At 40.5% G+C, this 19,974-nt stretch overlaps 1 protein-coding gene across 6 annotated transcripts in view; it reads right to left on the bottom strand.

Moving 5' to 3' along the window:
* The window catches only part of ptprub (protein tyrosine phosphatase receptor type Ub), a 361,889-nt gene that overhangs the window by 172,225 nt on the left and 169,690 nt on the right, over window positions 1-19,974 (bottom strand). For all 6 annotated transcript variants that reach the window (XM_055903563.1, XM_055903566.1, XM_055903567.1 and 3 more), the window contains exon 4: window positions 3,709-3,790. In XM_055903563.1, coding sequence (XP_055759538.1) covers window positions 3,709-3,790 — 82 coding nt within the window. The remainder of the gene's footprint in view (window positions 1-3,708; window positions 3,791-19,974) is intronic.

Genomic DNA, 19,974 nt, shown 5'->3' with positions numbered 1-19,974 from the left:
AACAAGAGAAATGTCATGCGTGCTTAGCAGTTCCAACTAGAATTTGCAAGAAGGAAGGAGCTTGGTGGCCTTTCTTCTTTTTTTTTCTCTTCGCATTTGTCTCCTTTCCTTGTGACAAATGGTGCAGGCTGGCCATGTGCCACCATAGACAGTACTGTGCGCAGGTCCTGATGACAGTCTAAATTATTTAATGGTAGCACTGGGGGGGGGGGTGTAGAAGATACCATCTGCTCTCCATGGGAAACGCGGGGAGCCACTGGGTGGCTAGGCAGGGACACAGTCAGCATCTCTGATTGAAATCCCTGCCGGTCTCCATGGCATGTGGTGTCTATACTGAATAAAAATATAAACGCAACATGTAAAGTGTTGGTAACATTTTTCATGAGCTAAAATAAATATTCCATATGCACAAATAGCTTTTTCTCAAAATGTTTTGTTTGTTTACATCCCTGTTAGTGAGCATTTCTCCTTTGCCAAGATAATCCATTCACCTGACAGGTGTGACATATCAAGAAGCTGATTAAACAGCATGATCATTACACAGGTGAACCTTGTGCTGGGGACAATAAAATGCACTCTAAAATGTGCAGTTTTGTCACACAACACAATGCCACAAGTTTTGAGGGAGCGTGCAAAAGGCATGCTGACTGCAGGAATGTCCAACAGAGATGGTGCTAGAGAATTTAATGTTAATTTCTCTACCATAAGCCGCCTCCAACATCGTTTTAGAGAATTACAATCAACCGGCCTCACAACCGCAGACCAAGTGTAACCGCACCAGCCCAGGACCTCCACATCTGGCTTCTTCACCTGCAGAATCGTCTGAGGAGTGGGAGGGAGGGGTGCTGCGGAGGATTTCTGTCAATAATAAAGCCCTTTTGTGGGGAAAAACTCATTCAGATTGGCTGGACCTGGCTCCCAAGTGGGTGGGCATATAACCTCCCAGGCCCACCCATGGCTGATCAGGGCCTAATGAACTTATTCAATTGACTGATTTCCGTCTATGAACTGTAACTCTGTTGCATGTTGCGTTTAAAATTGTGTTCAGTATACAAAAACCCATGCTAAAAAATGATCCTCCAATTAACACTGTACCGAAACCCTCATGACAAGCAAAAAAAAGCCCAGAGTATATCCTCACCTCACGCACAAGTCACTTATATCTACAATTGAAGTCGGAAGTTTACATACACTTAGGTTGGACTCATTAAAACTTGTTTTTCAACCACTCCACACATTTCTTGTTAACAAACTATGGTTTTGGCAAGTCGGATAGGACATCTACTTTGTGCATGACAAGTCATTTTCCAACAATTGTTTACAGACAGATTATTTCACTTATAATTCACTGTATCACAATTCCAGTGGGTCAGAAGTTTACATACGCTAAGTTGACTGTGCTTTTAAACACATAAAATTCCTGAAAATGATGTCATGGCTTTAGAAGCTTCTGATAGGCTAATCAACATCATTTGAGTCAATTGGAGGTGTACCTGTGGATGTATTTCAAGGCCTACCTAAACTCAGTGCCTCTTTGCTTGGCATCATGGGAAAATCAAAGAAATCAGCCAAGACCTCAGAAAAACAATTGCAGACCTCCACAAGTCTGGTTCATTCTTGGGAGCAATTTCCAAATGCCTGAAGGTACCATGTTCATCTGTACAAACAATAGTACGCAAGTATAAACACCATGGGACTTCGCAGCCGTCATACCGCTCAGGAAGGAGACGCATTCTGTCCCCTAGAGATGAACGTACTTTGGTGCAAAAAGTGCAAATCAATCCCAGAACAACAGCAAAGGACCTTGTAAAGATGCTGGAGGAAACAGATACGAAGTATCTATATCCACAGTAAAACAAGTTCTATATCAACATAACCTGAAAGGCTGCTCAGCAAGGAAGAAGCCACTGCTCCAAAACCGCCATAAAAAAGCCAGACTACGGTTTGCAACTGCACATGGGGACAAAGATCGTACTTTGTGGAGAAATGTCTTCTGGTCTGATGAAACAAAAATAGAACTGTTTGGCCATAATGACCATCGTTATGTTTGGAGGAAAAAGCGGGAGGCTTGCAAGCCGAAGAACACCATTCTAACCGTGAAGCACGGGGGTGGCAGCATCATCTTGTGGGGGTTATTTTCTGCAGGAGGGCTTGGTGCACTTCACAAAATAAATGGCATTATGAGAAAGTAAAATTATGTGGCTATATTGAAGCAACATCTCAAGACATCAGTCAGGAAGTTAAAGCTTGGTCGCAAATGGGTCTTCCAAATGGACAATGACCCAAAGCACACTTCCAAAGTTGTGGCAAAATGGCTTAATTATTGGAGTGGCCATCACAAAGCCCTGACCTCAATCCTATAGAAAATTTGTGGGCAGAACTGAAAAGGAGTGTATGAGCATGGAGGCCTACAAACCTGACTCAGTTACACCAGCTCTGTCAGGAGGAATGGGCTAAAATTCACCCAACTTATTGTGGGAAGCTTGTGGAAGGCTACCCGAAACGTTTGACCCAAGTTCAACAATTTAGAGGCAATGCTACCAAATACTAATTGAGTGTATGTAAACTTCTAACCCACTGGGAATGTGATGAAAGAAATAAAAGCTGAAATAAATCATTCTCTCTACTATTATTCTGACATTTCACATTCTTAAAATAAAGTGGTGATCCTAACTGACATAAGACAGGGAATTTTTACTCGGATTAAATGTCAGGAATTGTGGAAAACTGAGTTTAAATGTATTTGGCTAAGGTGTATGTAAACTTCCCACTTCAACTGTAACTGGACTAAAGGTGTTAACCGAATTCCAAATTAGTGAGCTGGCAGATCACTTTTGATCAGCAGTATGTCGGAGGGCAAACATGTCACAGGGAGGGAGAAGCTTTGTCCAGGGTTTAAGCTCACACAGTGTTAGCCACTGTCGTTACCGCTTTTCCCATGACTTTTCTACTCCTATAGGATTGATAGGACACTAAGCCTGTGTTATCCCAGGTACACAGTGTACACACAGACAGCCTTAACCACTGTATAACAGCAGTGGGAAACCACCTAGTGACAAAACCACCACAGGTCTCCTCCTAGAGGAACAGCTTTCGCAAAAGACACATTTTGCCATTTCATTCTAGAAAACGTACCTAAAAAATGGCAACTCCAAGGCAACTAATGGATAATATCTTATTTAACATTTATTTTGAGAGGTAGATATGCTGAGAGCAAGGTCTCTTTCACAGATGAGCGCTACATAAAAAAAAAAATACCAACACAACAATACAATAATCACTTTATATAACACAGTATAAAATACAGAGGAGAGAAGAGGTAAAGGGCTGTTTATAACTATGTTCTGCATACTTAGAGGGTTCAGTTACTTGGTGGGGTAAATCAGAAAGAGGTTTCTATTTTCCCATCTCTAACCTTGAGTCATCTGGGCACATTATGAGTGGTCTTGAGACTAAATCACAGGGGAATGGCTGGAGCTGAAGAGTGTTTTGGGAAAACGTCATTCACCTCAAACCTGGACCCCTATTGCAATCAACCAATGAAAAGGTCAAGCTCCCATTAGCGTTCTCCTCCTCTTTATCATATGGAACGAACTCTCTACATTTCACTCTCTATACGGTATATAGATGTCTCTACATGTTCTATTTTATACTGCTCCTTAATCCCCAAACACCTCCCTCCTCTTTTACATCGGTGATGGTACTCACAACAGGGATAGGTCAGGAGCATGATGTCATCCATGGCGATGTAGCCTCGCCGCTCCCTGGAAACAGTCGCTTCGATCAGGACCTGGGAAGTAGAATAAAAACAAAAAAGTGAGATAGCTTGGAGTGATAAATCTTGAAACAAGATAAAATCTTTGATTGCCGTTATCCTTTATACAATTGAGGCATTTGCATCAAATCAAACTGTCCTCCTCCTGAGGCAGAGATCTTACTTATTATCACAAAGCTCGACACAATTCATTGCACAGTTACTGACCCATAAGATAGGGTAGGGAAAAAGGGAGGACCTAAATCTTTAAGAATGGATACAAATTTGACCCTAACAATTACAGAGGTATTTGTATAAACAGTAACCTGGTTTTCTGTAGTACTATACACTGAGTATTCAAAACATTAGGAACGCCTTCCTAAAATTGAAGTTGCACCCCCACCCCTCCCCCTCTCCTTCAGAACAGCCTCAATTGGTAAGGGCATGGACTCTACAAGGTGTCGAAAGCGTTCCACAGGGATGCCGTCCCATGTTGACTCCAATGCTTCCCACAGTTGTGTCAAGTTGGCTGGATGTCCTTTGAGTGGTGGACCATTCTTGATACACACGGGAAACTGTTGAGTGTGAAAAACCCAGCAGCGTTGCAGTTCTTGACACAAACCGGTGCGCCTGGAACCTTCTAACATACCCCGTTCAAAGGCACTTAAGTCTTTTGTCTTGCTTATTCACACTCTGAATGGCACACATACACAATCCATGTCTCAATTGTCTTAAGGCTTAAAAATCCTTCTTTAACCTGCCTTTCATAACAAGTGACATCAACAAGGGATCAAAGCTTTCACCTAGATTCACCTGTTCAATCTATATCATGGAAAGAGCAGGTGTCCTTAACATGTAAGACTTCTAAACGTCCTTAATAAGCACAATGTCTTGAATAACATCCAATTTGGAATTATAACAAAACATTGCACGATTGATCATATTTACACCCTGCCCACCCTGATAGATAAACTTGTCCACGAAAACAAGTCCAACATTTAGGTTTCCAAAAAGCATTCGATTTTATTTGGCATAAAGGACTGTTCTACAAAGTTATTGAAAGTGGTATAGGGGGTAAAACATATGACATCATTAAATCAATACTGGCAATACCTGCGGCATGATAATTGGCAAGAAAAGGGCAGAATTCTTTAACCAGGGGTGGGGCCTTTGCCATGGTTGCAAATCTCACTTTTCAATATTTACATCAATGAATTGACCACTATTCTAGAAAAATCCCCAGCACCTGGACTCTAAAAGGTGATTCTTCGCAGATGACCTGTGCCTGTTGTCACCCACAACACATGGCCTACAGCAGAGCCTGGACCTACTAGAGCAATAGTGCCAGATATGAACCCTAGCAGTAAACCTCAAAATAATGATTTTCTAGAGAAGATCCAGATCACAGGGAATTAGACCAAAGTTCTCAATTGGTACAAAATATATAGAGTACTGTACACACTACAATAACTTAGGTTTAAAAAAACGCTCAACTGGACACATACAGTGAATGAGGCAGTAAATTAACTGAGAAAGCACGCAGGGCATTCTACGACATTAAAGAACTAATTCAAATTGAAACACCTTTGAAAATTTGTTTCAAATGAATAGAATCTGTCATTGAACCAACTGCACATTATTGCAGCGAGGTGTGGGGTCCCAATTGCAAAACAAGATTTAACTCAACGGGAAAAACACCCCATTGAAACCCTGCATGCAGAGTTCTGTAAGATTGCTCAGATGTCCAGAGTAAAACTGCAAACAATGCACGCAGGGGAGAATTAGGCCAATATCCACTAATAATAAAAAATTACATTTACCAAGCCCTGCTGAGCAAAGAAAAGAGTCACCTTATCCGGCTGATGAGTTCACAGACCTGTTCTACAAACACCACAGGACCAGAATATCCAATCAATCAGAATACACAAAAATGATAACACAGTCAAAACAAAACTACATTACCTATTGGGAAACACAAACACAAAGCAAAATGCCAAGCTATCTGACCCTAAATTGACAGTACACCATGGCAAACTACTTGACCACGGTTACTGATCAAAACCTTAGAAAAGCCTAGACAAAGTACAGGCTCAGCGAGCACAGCCTTGCGATTGAAAACGGGTAGACGCAGCATAACCTGGCATTTCACGACAAAAAGTTACAAATATAAAACGATGAAAGTGTCATTTCCCAACATTTTAAACCATTATTCAAGGTTCCAAAGACATCTCTGATGAGAATAGGATCCCCATCCTGTTGGGGGAGGAAGCAGAGGGCTGTGGGTTGGCAGTGCACAAAATTGCTGCCTGTCATAAGATTTGATCATTCTTATTTTTTAACGAGGCAAATCAGTTAATGACAGCCTACCGGGGGTGCCTTGTTCAGGGGCAGAACAACAGATTTTTACCTTGTCAGCTCTGGGATTCGATCCAGCAACCTTTCCGTTACTGGCCCTACTGGCTCTAACCACTAGGCTACTCGCCGCCCCAATTAAGATGATCAGTGTCTGAGAGCCCAGCCAATCTGCACATGTCCTCTATGCCATTGTTATTGTCAAATGTATGGTTATTTTTACACTTAATTATTGTTGTTTCTGATTGTCCTGTTGTTAATCCTGATTATTAGTATTATTGTCATGATATTAATATTGTAAATGAATCACTGCATTTCCAATATGTACATTGTGTCATCATGTCAATAAAGCAATTTTAATTGAAGAGAGAGGAAAAGAGGAATAGATGGACACGTTCTATAGTTCTCTACAAGCCCCTGAGGTCTTGGGGAAATAATGGCTTTATCGGGAGGCACAATGTGCTGCCTGACACAGGGCCCCATTCAGCATTCTAGACACAGGCAGCTCTAAAGATATAACCGCAGATAATACAGCAATGAAAGGGTCATGTGGCTCTGGGGACAGGTGGCTTCCGTACCCATCCTGTGGTAGAATAAGGTGGAGGTCTGTGGGCGCCAGTGAAATCCAATCAATATCAAATCACCGCCCCCAGTAATAGTGAGACAGTTATTAGACACGGCAGCGAGGTTTGTTTTCCCAGCATCGAGGGCAGCCTGCCCACACATATGATCGAAGTGCAGCCCTGACTTATTGTTTGTCAAAATGCCCGGGTCACTCTATTGTAATGTGCAAGCACTTAAACAGGCAGTCAAATTGAGATAAAACAAATTTACAAGAGAGCACTGTATAAGTTTACAAATAAAGATAGCTGGGAAATCGAAACGTCTCCCAGATCAGACAAGAAACAAATCAAATCAAATGTTATTTGTCACATGTGCCGAATGCAACAGGTGTAGACCGAACTGTGAAATGCTTACTCACAAGCCCTTAACCAACAATGCAGTTTTAAGAAATTAGACTTTATAAAAATATTTACTAAATAAAGTAAAGTAAAGTAAAAAAATATATATATATAAGGTATATATATACAGTTGAAGTCGGACGTTTACATACACCTTAGCCATATACATTTCACAATTCCTGATATTTCCTAGTAAAAAATCCCTGTTTTAGGTCAGTTAGGATCACCACTTTATTTTAAGAATGTGAAATGTCAGAATAATAGTAGAGAGAATGATTTATTTCAGCTTTTATTTCTTTCATCACATTCCCAGTGGCTCAGAAGTTTACATACACTCAATTAGTATTTGGTAGCATTGCCTTTAAATTGTTGAACTTGGGTCAAACGTTTCGGGTAGCCTTCCTCAAGCTTCCCACAATAAGTTGGGTGAATTTTGGCCCATTCCTCCTGACAGAGTTGGTATAACTGAGTCAGGTTTGTAGGCCTCCATGCTCTCACAGGCTTTTTCAGTTCTGCCCACACATTTTCTATAGGATTGAGGTCAGGGCTTTGTGATAACCACTCCAATAAGTAAGCCATTTTGCCACAACTTTGGAAGTGTGCTTGGGGTCATCGTCCATTTGGAAGACCCATTTGCGATCAAGCTTTAACTTCCTGACTGATGTCTTGAGATGTTGCTTCAATATATCCATGTAATTTTACTTCCTCACGATGCCATCTATTTTGTGAAGTGTGCCAGTCCCTCCTGCAGCAAAGCACCCCCACAACATGATGCTGCCACCCCCGTGCTTCATGGTTGGGATGGTGTTCTTGGGCTTGAAAGCCTCCCCCTTTTTCCTCCAAACATAACGATGGTCATTATGGCCAAACAGTTATATTTTTGTTTCATCAGACCAAAGGACATCTGCTTCAAAAGTACGATCTTTGTCCCCATGTGCAGTTGCAAACCGTAGTCTGGCTTTTTTATGGCAATTTTGGAGCAGTGGCTTCTTCCTTGCCGAGTGGCCTTTCAGGTTATGTAGATATAGGACTCGTTTAACTGTGGATATAGATACTTTTGTACCGGTTTCCTCCAGCATCTTTACGAGGTCCTTTGCTGTCATTCTGGGATTGATTTTCACTTTTTGCTCCAAAGTACGTTCATCTCATGACAGAACGCGTCTCCATCCTGAGCGGTATGATGGCTGCGTGGTCCCATGATGTTTATACTTGCATACTATTGTTTGTACAGATGAACGTGGTACCTTCAAGCGTTTGGAAATTGCTCCCAAGGATGAACCAGACTTGTGGAGGTCTACAATTGTTTTCTGAGGTCTTGGCTGATTTCATTTGATTTTCCCATGATTTCAAGCAAAGAGGCACTGACTTTGAAGGTAGGCCTTGAAATACAACCACGGGTACACCTCCAATTGACTCAAATTATGTCAATTAGCCTATCAGAAGCTTCTAAAGCCATGACATAATTTTCGTGAATTTTCCAAGCTGTTTAAAAGCACAGTCGACAGCAGAGATGAGTAATAAAATAAACTTTACTCAATAATATACATTCCATGTAGTAAATACCAAGCCCACACAAAAGGACCGAAATAGATAAAACAGTAGTGGATGTGTTTTCATTGTTCTCCGGATCGTTGGCCCTGTGTTTGGGCTGGTCAGTGTTTATGCGACCTGTATTTGGCGTGACCGTTTTGTGCCAGAGAAATAAATCTACAAATCACTGAACCCTCTGTGCCTGACTCCTACCCACCACTCCTAGTAAACCGTGACATACGCACACAAACCATGGGGAAAACAGAGGGTTAAATAATGAACATGTAATTGGGGAATTGAAATCAGGTGTGAAAAACAAAGACAAAACAAATGGAAAATGAAAAGTGGATCGGCGATGGCTAGAAGGCCGGTGACGTCGACCGCCGCCCAAACAAGGAGAGGGACCGACTTCGGCAGAAGTCGTGACATGTATATATATAATGAGGCTATATACAGGGGGTACCGGTACAATAACTGCCGAATAGAAACCATTATTCAGTTTGGCATACAAAAGTAACTTGAACTACCTTTGCCGGTTGGAATGTGCATGTAGGAAGCAACCGAGTAATGTCCTGTACCCAAGCCCTAGGATAGCACAAAGATTTTGCCCCGGGAACCGAGATGCTTTTTACCATAGAGCTGCCGGTGATAATGACAAGACTATGCAATTAGTCTATTACAACTGAATATCTGACTCCATAAAGATTATTTAGCAATATGCATTACACTATAGTTAAGTAACATTATTAGAAAGGTCTAAGAATTGTCTACTGTATATCAAAAGTAGATATTTAACATTTTACTGCAGTGGGCTAAACCAGGGTCACACAGAGTGTTTCAAATCTACTTTGAAACAAAAGTATACACCTCACACACATGGTTATGGACTTTAAAAAATAAAACACCTGTAACATGTCAGATATAGGTTCAATTATGAGTTTGCATCCCAATATTACACTTTACATACATCACAGAAGACTGAAATATAACACAAATGTTTGACATATAAATCATGAATTTTTGAGGTGTAAAAATAAAGTTGATTAATTATGAAATTATGAAAAATATTAACATTCCATCCTTGAGGCCACTAGAGTGTGATTTAGTCATTTGACTGCAGGAAAGGGGTATCATTGTAAAATGATTGGATTCACATACAAGGCATAAATGTTACAAGGCAATACTAGCATGATCAGAGATAGAGAAAGATAAGTCATAGCCTTAAATGACCTCTGCTGAGGTGAGACAGAATGGGGGGTTGGAGAGCAACAGAAAGAATGCTGAATTCCCGGAGAAGACAATAAACCATCTTGCATACAGGTGATAAGAGTCACTTCAGGGTCTGGGCCGCCCTACATCTGTATGATATTTCTGTCCTGTTTGTGAATGCGTGTGAGCGTATACAGTGCCTTGCAAAAGTATTCATCCCCCTTGGCGTTTTTCCTATTTTGTTGAATTACAACCTGTAGTTTAAATTGATTTTTATTTGGATTTCATGTAATGGACATACACAGCATCGTCCAACTTTGTGAAGTGAAATGAAAAAAAAAAGACAAACGGAAAAGTTGTGCGTGCATATGTATTCACCCCCTTTGCTATGAAGCCCCTAAATAAGATCTGGTGCAACCAATTACCTTCAGAAGTCAAATAATGAGTTAAATAAAGTCCATCTGTGTGCAATCTAAGTGTCACATGATCTGAGTATATATACGCACCTGTTCTGAAAGGCCCCAGAATCTGCAGCACCACTAAGCAAGGGGTACCACCAAGCAAGCGGCACCATGAAGACCAAGGAGCTTTCCAAACAGGTCAGGGATAATGTTGTGGAGAAGTACAGATCAGGGTTGGGTTATAAAAAAATATCATAAACTTTGAACATCCCACGGAGCACCATTAAATCAATTTTTAAAAATGGAAAGAATATGGCACCACAACAAACCTGCTAAGAGAGAGCCGCCCACCAAAACACACGGACCAGGCAAGGAGGGCTTTAACCAGAGAGGCACCAAAGAGACCGAAGATAACCCTGAAGGAGCTGCAAAGCTCCACAGCGGAGATTGGAGTATCTGTCCATAGGACCACTTTAAGCCGTACACTCCACAGAGCTGGGCTTTATGGTAGAGTGGCAAGAAAAAAGACAATGCTTCTTGTCAATATGGGGGCGCTGTTTCCCCATTGGAAAAAATAGTGCCCAAATTAAACTGCCTCGTACTCAATTCTTGCTCGTACAATATGCATATTATTATTACTATTGGATAGAAAACACTCTCTAGTTTCTAAAACCGTTTGAATTATTTCTCTGAGTGAAACAGAACTCTTTCTGCAGCACCTTTCCTGTCAGGGAGTGAGATTTCAGAAATCGAGGTCCCTGTTCTGGGGTCAGTTTATAAGTCCCCATGTAAGCCATCGGGCTACATGCACTGCATACGTCTTCCTCTAGATGTCAGTAAGCGGGGAGAATTTGAATGGAGTGGATTGCGCAATCTGGGCCCTATATATAGACCGTGGAACGGAAGTACCGTCCTTTTCAACGGTGCGCTTGACGCATGAAGACATCACAATGGAGTCCTGCAAACGCTTTCCTGCAAACGCTTTTTAGTAGTTCTATATCTCCGGTCATGTTTTTATTCGTTATAGGTGTTAAATACATCCTAAGGTAGTTAATTTAAACCGACTTATAGCAGTTTATAGCAGTATATTGCCATTTTCCTGGATTTCAATGTGACGCGCGTTCAGGAGTTGGACTCCTCTCCAGTGGGTGGCTAACGTTAGCGGCTAATTCGACAGGACAAGAGGACATCTTTCAGCCAAAAGACGATTGTTTTGAAGAAAGGACACCTTGCCCAAGATTCTGATGGAAGCTCACCTAATAGTAAGCAGTCTTTATGTTGTTAATTCATTGTTCTGTTGAAAAAAGTAAAATGCAGGAGACGCCATTTCTTGCAGTGTAGCATTGTGTTATCGCAGCCTGTATTGCGCAGAAACGTTAATTTTAAAAATGTAATTCAGCGATTGCATTAAGAACTAATTTGTCTTTCAATTGCTGTCCAACCTGTATTTTTTTTGTCAAGTTTATGAATAGTTTTCGATAAGAATAGGTGCCGTTCCAAGATGGAGCCGGACAGATTGCTTGAGATTTTTGACACTATTCACAATGTATAAGCACGATTTGTGCTGCTAAATATGCACATTTTCGAACAAACTCTATATGAATTGTGTAATATGATGTTACAGGGCTGTCATCTGAAGAATTCTGAGAAGGTTAGTGAAAAAATTTATATATTTTGGTGGTTTATACGTTATTGCTATGTTTGGCTTGAATCAATGCTGTTGTAATGTTTGCTATTGTGCTAAGCTAATATAACGCTATATTGTGTTTTCGCTGTAAAACACTTAGAAAATCTGAAATATTGTCTTGATTCACAAGATCTGTGTCTTTCATCTGCTGCACGCTGTGTATTTTTAAGAAATGTTTTATGATGAGTAATTAGCTAATACACGATGGTCTCTGTAGTTATTCTAGTCGTTTTAGTGAGAGTTGTGATGGGGGCTGCAATAGTAAACTCTGATTTATACCTGAAATATGCACATTTTTCTAACAAAACCTATGCTATACAATAAATATGTTATCAGACTGTCATCTGATGAGGTTATTTCTTGGTTAGTGGCTATTTATATCTTTATTCGGTCGAATTTGTGATAGCTGCTGATGGAGTATGGAAGTGGGTATGGAAGTGGTGTCTTTTGCTAACGTGGTTAGCTAATAGATTTACATATTTTGTCTTCCCTGTAAAACATTTTAAAAATCAGAAATGATGGCTTTATTCACAAGATGTGTATCTTTCATTTGGTGTCTTGGACGTGTGATTTCATGAACATTTTATTATATGATATCCCTGTGGCTTTAGGCTAGGCTATGCTAGTCAGCTTTTGTGATGGGGGTGCTCCCGGATCCGGGTTTGGTAGGCGTTAGAGGTTTAAGAAAGAAATAAGCAAACACTTTTGGTGTTCGCCAAAAGGCATGTGGCAGACTCCCCAAACATATGGAAATAGGTACTCTGGTCAGATGAGACTAAAATGGAGCTTTTGGCCATCAAGGAAAACGCTATATATGGCGCAAACCCAACACCTCTCACCACCCAGCATGGTGGTGGCAGCATCATGCTGTGGGGATGTTTTTCATTGGCAGGGACTGGGAAACTGGTCAGAATTGAAGGAATGATGGATGGAGCTAAATGGGGACATTTTTGAGGTAAACCTGTTTCAGTCTTCCAGAGATTTGAGACTGGGAAGGAGGTTCACCTTCCAGCAGGACAATGACCCTAAGCATACTGCTAAAGCAACACTTGAGTGGTTTAAGGGGAAACATTTAAATGTCTTGAAATGGCCTAGTCAAATCCCAGACCTCAATCCAATTGAGAATCTGTAGTATGACTTAAAGATTGCTGTACACCATCGGGACCCATCCAACTTGAAGGAGCTGGAGCAGTTTTGCCTTGAGGAATGGGCAAAACTCCCAGTGGCTAGATGTGCCAAGCTTATAGAGGCATAGCCCAAGAGACTTGCAGCTGTAATTGCTGCAAAAGGTGGCTCTACAAAGTATCGACTTTGCTGGGGGTGAATAGTTATGCACGCTCAAGTTTTCTGTTTTTTTTGTGTTATTTCATGTTTGTTTCACAATAAAACATATTTTGCATCTTCTAAGTGGTAGGCACGTTGTGTAAATCAAGTGATACAAACCCCCACAAAATACATTTTAATTCCAGGTTGTAAGGCAACAAAATAGGAAAGATGCCAAGGGGGGTGACTTTACTTTCACAAGCCACTGTATGCCTGTGTGTGTTTGTGGTACACTGAACAAATTGGTCTGGCAGTGTGCTAAGTCACCATGGCTCTCATGCTATTTCTCAGAGAAAGACATTTAGCCTGTGTTCACGCAAGCAGCCCAATTTTTCCCACTAATTGGTATTTTGACCAATCACATCCGATTTCCTTTTCACAACAGATCTTTATCAAAGCTGATCTGATTGTAAAAAGACCAATGAGTGAAAAAAATATCCAAATTGGGCTGCCTGTGTAAACGCAGACCGTGTAGCCTTTTGTGAGGAAAGGTTGAAATAAATCAGAAGCAGAGGGATCAGACTTTACGGTAGACAACTTAGAAATACCTTCACAGTTTGACTGAAGGTGCAATTATTCTCTGCCGAGCTAAAGCACTCAATGAGAGATTGATTGCAGGCTAATCTTTAATTGTCTCGGCCATTAGGGACGCAGGTTATTTAAAGAGGGAGACATTCAAAACATTCGTTTCAATACACAACAGTCTATATATTTCACTGAGGACCACTTTACCAATTAAACTTTCCATATGTGCATAGTTTATTCTAATCAGAGGTTACTTTACTAAAAATGCATCGGAAAATAAATGTCTGGGCATGCAGTGATTTAAGACTGAAATAAAATATGCATTACGAGAACGTATTAAATAACGCTGGAATGCCAGACCTTTAGAAGTGGTTTTCATATATACAAATCAAGAGAGAATTTATTTGGAACTATAAAAATACTAGCCTCCACCCCTTCATTTTTGGTCGGGAACTGGCATTTAGATGCCAAGGCCTTGCACTCACCATTAGACCAAATCAGGGATAGATAACTGCTCCTTAAATCAAATCAAATTGTATTGGTCACATACACATGGTTAGCAGATGTAATGCGAGTGTAGCAAAATTCTTGTGCTTCTAGTTCCGACAGTGCGTTAATATCTAAAAAGTAATTTAACAATTCCACAACAACTACCTAATACACACAAATCTAAAGGGATGGAATAGGAATATGTACATATGAATATATGGATGAGCGATGACTGAGCGGCATAGGCAAGATGCAATTAATGCTATTAAATACAATATATTTAATAGCAGAGATGAGTAATGTAAAATATGTAAACATTATTAAAGTGGCATTATTTAAAGTGACTAGTGATCCATTTATTAAAGTGGCCAATGATTCGAGTCTGTATGTAGGCAGCCGCCTCCCTGTGTTAGTGATGGCAACATGGTCCCGTGTAGCTCAGTTGGTAGAGCATGGCGCTTGCAACGCCAGGGTTGTGGGTTCGATTCCCACGGGGGGCCAGTACAAAACAAGTATGAATGTATGTACTTGTAAGTCGCTCTGGATAAGAGCGTCTGCTAAATGACTTAAATGTAATGGTAAGGCACATCTGACCAGGTTGTCTAAGGAAATGTATTTGTCTTTCCATGAGAGAGGGGCAGACATAGAGGGCAAGAGATCAACAGTCCCTGGTTAAACTTAAGATTGTCTGTCTCGCAGATCGATTAATCACACACGTTTTGTTTATAAAACCCCATTGCAGAAAATTCCACTGTATCTATCTTCATTGTTAACCTATAGAAGTACAGACTACAGGACTCGGTATCGGATGGTTAACTCTGGAGATCCCTACGATTACTGAGGAGGGCCAATCGGCCTTTTGTTTTTTGCACCTTATGTGTGGAATGATATCCAAAATACTTTAAAGTTGGAAGAATTGGTGCCCGTAGGGGAAGAGATCTCCAACCATGTTCCTGGAGATCTACCGTCCTGTAGGTTTTCACTCCAACCCTAATCTAGCACACCTGATTATATTAATTAGCTGGTTGATAAACTGAATCAGGTTAGCTACAACTGGGGTGAAGTGAAAACCTACAGGAGAGTAGCTCTCCAGGAACAGGGTTGGAGAGCCCTGCCCTAGGGCATTTCATTGTTGTGTGTGTATATATATGGATGTGTAGTTTTACATTTCGATGTGTATTGTGTACACAGGGCTCACCTAGAAATGAGACCCTCTGTTAAAATAAAGGTTAAATAAATGTTTTAATAAAAGCCAGGGAGTCAACGTGGCTATGTGTGTCCCTAGGGTGTGGTGCAAGAACAAAGGGAATTGGGCAGACATAGCCAAATCATTCATTTATTTTTGGTCTGGTAAGGTCATTATTTTCCTATTCTTTGATTTGTCTTTCTCACCCCCACTCCATCCTTTCATACAAACCAATCAATTCCTTGTACAAACAGAATCTATCAATAAAAGACAACAGAGCATGAAAACAGCATGTAGACACGAGTCCTCATTCCTGCCCAATGAGCCATACAAGTGTGTTTTTTTATAGAAATCCCTCCCACTATGTTCCTTTCCTCTCTGGTTATAAAAGCAATATGTAACTGTGGTGGCCCTGGGGAACTTTGGAAACAACCTGGATTCAAGGGTAGACGTAAGATAGTAAAATAAAATAAAACGTAGCACTCCAATTAGTTTGACACGTTATGTTTCGTATGGTATGTATGTGGATGTCCATCATCCATTTCATATGATATGTTATGAATTTCAATTGTATGATATGTTATGAAATGTGATTCGTACAATACTTTAGGAATTGCAATTCGTACAATATGTTCAAGTATTTCTAAACGTATAATATGTTACGAATTCCAATTTGTTGTGGCTAACATTAGCTAGTCTAGGGGTTAAAACTTCTTGTCAATAGGGGGGCGCTGTTTTCACTTTGGAAAAAATCGTGCCCAAATTAAACGGCCTCGTACTCTGTTCTAGATCATATAATATGCATATTATTATTACTATTGGATAGAAAACACTCTGAAGTTTCTAAAACTGTTTGAATTATATCTGTGAGTAAAACAGAACTCATTTGGCAGCAAACTTCCATTCAGGAAGTGAAAAATCTGAAAAAGAGGCTCTTATTTATCGATATGTATGCACTTCATACGCCTTCCACTAGATGTCAACAGGCAGTGGAAGGTTGAATGGGGTGTCTAGCTTGATCTGAGGCCGAATAAGAGCTTTTGGAGTGGCAGGTCCGGTATTTTGTTTGTTGTCGACGGCGCGCGGGGGACCTCGACATTGTCTTCTGAAGAGCGTTCGGTATACACGGCGAATTGCTCCGTCTCTGATTTTATTTGATACATATGAGAAAAACATCATAAAGTAGGATTTTTCAACCGAGTTTTATCAGTTTATTCAACGTTTATTGGGACCTTTGGAATTTTCCGTTCTTTGCGCCAAGAGAAGATGGGCATGTTCGCGCCACATGGCTAGCCAAAGTTGCTAATTCGGCAGAAGAAATGGACATTCTAAAACCAAACAACGATTTATTCTGGACCAAGGACTCCTTGCACAACATTCTGATGGAAGCTCAGCAAAAGTAAGACACAATTTATGATGATATTTCGTATTTCTGTGGAATATGTAGAATCCAACAGGGCGGAGAATATGTGAGCGCTGTCTCACAATAATGCATTTTGTATGTTGTAGTAAAGTTATTTTTAAAAATCTAACACAGCGGTTGCATTAAGAACCAGTGTATCTTTCATTTGCTGTACAACATGTATTTTTTAGTAAAGTTTATGATGAGATCTTTGGTCAGATTAGGTGGCTGTCCAAAATATCTCCGGAGATTTTGGTGAATTGTTGCTACATATTCACAATGTATAACCACGATTTGCAGCTCTAAATATGCACATTTTCGAACAAAACATAAATGTATTGTATAACATGATGTTATAAGACTATCATCTGATGAAGTTGTCCAAAGGTTAGTGATTAATTTTATCTATATTGCTGTTTTTGTGAAATCTATGCTGGCGGTGGATAAATAGCTGTGTGTTTGGCTATTGTGATGAGCTAATATAATTCTATATTGTGTTTTCGCTGTAAAATACTTTAAAAATCGGAAATATTGGCTGGATTCACAAGATGTTTATCTTTCATTTGCTGTGCACCATGTATTTTTCATAAATGTTTTATGATGAGTATTTATGTATTTCACATTGCTCTCTGTAATTACTCTGGCTGCTTTGGTGCTATTTGTGATGGTGGCTACAATGTAAAACCAGGATTTGTAGCTATAAATACGCACATTTTCGAACAAAAAATAAATGTATTGTATAACTTGATGTTATAAGACTGTCATCTGATGAAGTTGTTCAAGGTTAGTGATTAATTTTGTCTCTATTTGTGGGTTTTGTGAAGGCTACCTATGCAGTGGAAACATGGTGAAAATATGCCGTTGTGTGTTTGGCTATTGTGGTTAGGTAATAGAAATACATATTGTGTTTTCGCTGTAAAACATTTAAAAAAACGGAAATGATGGCTGGATTCACAAGATGTTTATCTTTCATTTGCTGTATTGGACTTGTGATTTCATGAAAATTATATTATATGATATCCCTGTCGCGCTAGGCTAGGCTAGTCAGCTTTTTTGATGAGGATGCTCCCGGATCCGGGATGGGTAGCAATGAAAGGTTAAACAGATTATGCGACGTTCAGAATGAGACTGATATGAGGAAATAATAATTAATGATTGACTGCTATGAGAGAGATATTCTGATCTATTCTTCAGTTAATTCGGGAAACGGTAACTCATTAAACAAACTTTTCCCGTGGTGCCCCAGGTTACTGCTGGGTTAATTGTTACATGATTAATTTAATCACGTAATAATTACACATAGTTAATTATTAGATAAATAGCATGTCATCGCATTAATGGTCGTGACGTCACGACAGTAGCCATTTAATTAGATGTTCAGGAGTCTTATGGCTTGGGGGTAGAAGCTGATTAGAAGCCTCTTGGACCTAGACTTGTCACTCCGGTAACGCTTGCCATCCGGGAGCAGAGAGAACTATGACTAGAGTGGCTGAAGTCTTTGACAGTTTTTAGGGCCTTCCTCTGACACTGCCTGGTATAGAGGTCCTGGATGGCAGGAAGTTTGGCCCCAGTGATGTACTGGGCCGTACGCACTACCCTCTGTAGTGCCTTGCGGTTTGAGGCCAAGCAGTTGCCATACCAGGCAGTGATGCAACCGTGTTGAGGATCAGCATGGCGGATGTGTTGTTACCTACCCTTACCACCTGGGGGCAGCCAATCAGGAGGTCCAGGATTCAGTTGCAGAGGGAGGTGTTTAGTCCCAGGGTACTTAGTTTAGTGATGAGCTTTGAGGGCACTATGGTGTTGAACGTTGAGCTGTAGTCAATGAATAGCACTCTCACATACAGTGGCAAGAAAAAGTAAGTGAACCTTTTGGAATTACTTGGATTTCTGTATAAATTGGTCATCAAATTTGATCTGATCTTCATCTAAGTCACAACAATAGACAAACATTGTGTGCTTAAACTAATAACACACAAATTATTATATTGAATACATATTTCACCTTTATTTAACCAGGTAGGCTAGTTGAGAACAAGTTCTCATTTGCAACTGTGGCCTGGCCAAGATAAAGCATAGCAATTCGACACATACAACAACACAGAGTTACACATGGAATAAACAAAACATACAGTGAATAATACAGTAGAAAAATAAGTATATATACAATGTGAGCAAATGAGGTGAGATAAGGGAGGTAAAGGCAAAAAAGGCCATGGTGGCGAAGTAAATACAATATAGCAAGTAAAACACTGGAGTGGTAGATTTGCAGTGGAAGAATGTGCAAAGTAGAAATAGAAATAATGGGGTGCAAAGGAGCTAAATAAATACATAAATAACTACAGTAGGGGAAGAGGTAGTTGTTTGGGCTAAATTATAGATGGGCTATGCACAGGTGCAGTAATCTGTGAGCTGCTCTAACAGCTGGTGCTTAAAGCTAGTGAGGGAGATAAGTGTTTCCAGCTTCAGAGATTTTTTGCAGTTCGTTCCAGTCATTGGCAGCAGAGAACTGGAAGGAAAGAAAAGGGAAGTCGTGCTTCGAGTGGGTGCTGCTATGGTGATAATGTGGGGCTTTACCTAGCAGTGCTACAGGTGGGTGCTGCTATGGCCAGCGAGCTGAGATAAGGGGGACTTTACCTAGCAGGGTCTTGTAGATGACCTGTAGCCAGTGGGTTTGGCGACGAGTATGACGCAAGGGCCAACCAACGAGATCGTACAGGTCGCAATGGTGGGTAGTGTATGGGGTTTTGGTGACAAAACGGATGGCACTGTGAAACACTGCATCCAGTTTGTTGAGTAGAGTGTTGGAGGCTATTTTATAGATGACATTACCGAAGTCGAAGATCGGTAGGATGGTCAGTTTTACGAGGGTATTTGTTGCGATATAGATTTAATTTTGGATTGGAGATGCTTAATGTGAGTCTGGAAGGAGAGTTTACAGTCTAACCAGACACCTAGGTATTTGTAGTTGTCCACGTATTCTAAGTCAGAGCCATCCACAGTAGTGATGCTGGACGGGCGAGCAGGTGCGGGCAGTGATCGGTTGAATAGCATGCATTTAGTTTTACTTGCGTTTAAGAGAAGTTGGAGGCCATGGAAGGAGAGTTGTATGGCATTGATGCTCGTCTGGAGGTTAGTTATCCTGTTTGGGCTG

Source organism: Salvelinus fontinalis, chromosome 38, assembly GCF_029448725.1.
Source record: "Salvelinus fontinalis isolate EN_2023a chromosome 38, ASM2944872v1, whole genome shotgun sequence".
NCBI classification, from domain to species: domain Eukaryota; kingdom Metazoa; phylum Chordata; class Actinopteri; order Salmoniformes; family Salmonidae; genus Salvelinus; species Salvelinus fontinalis.
This window is presented reverse-complemented; position numbering and strand designations above follow the sequence as displayed.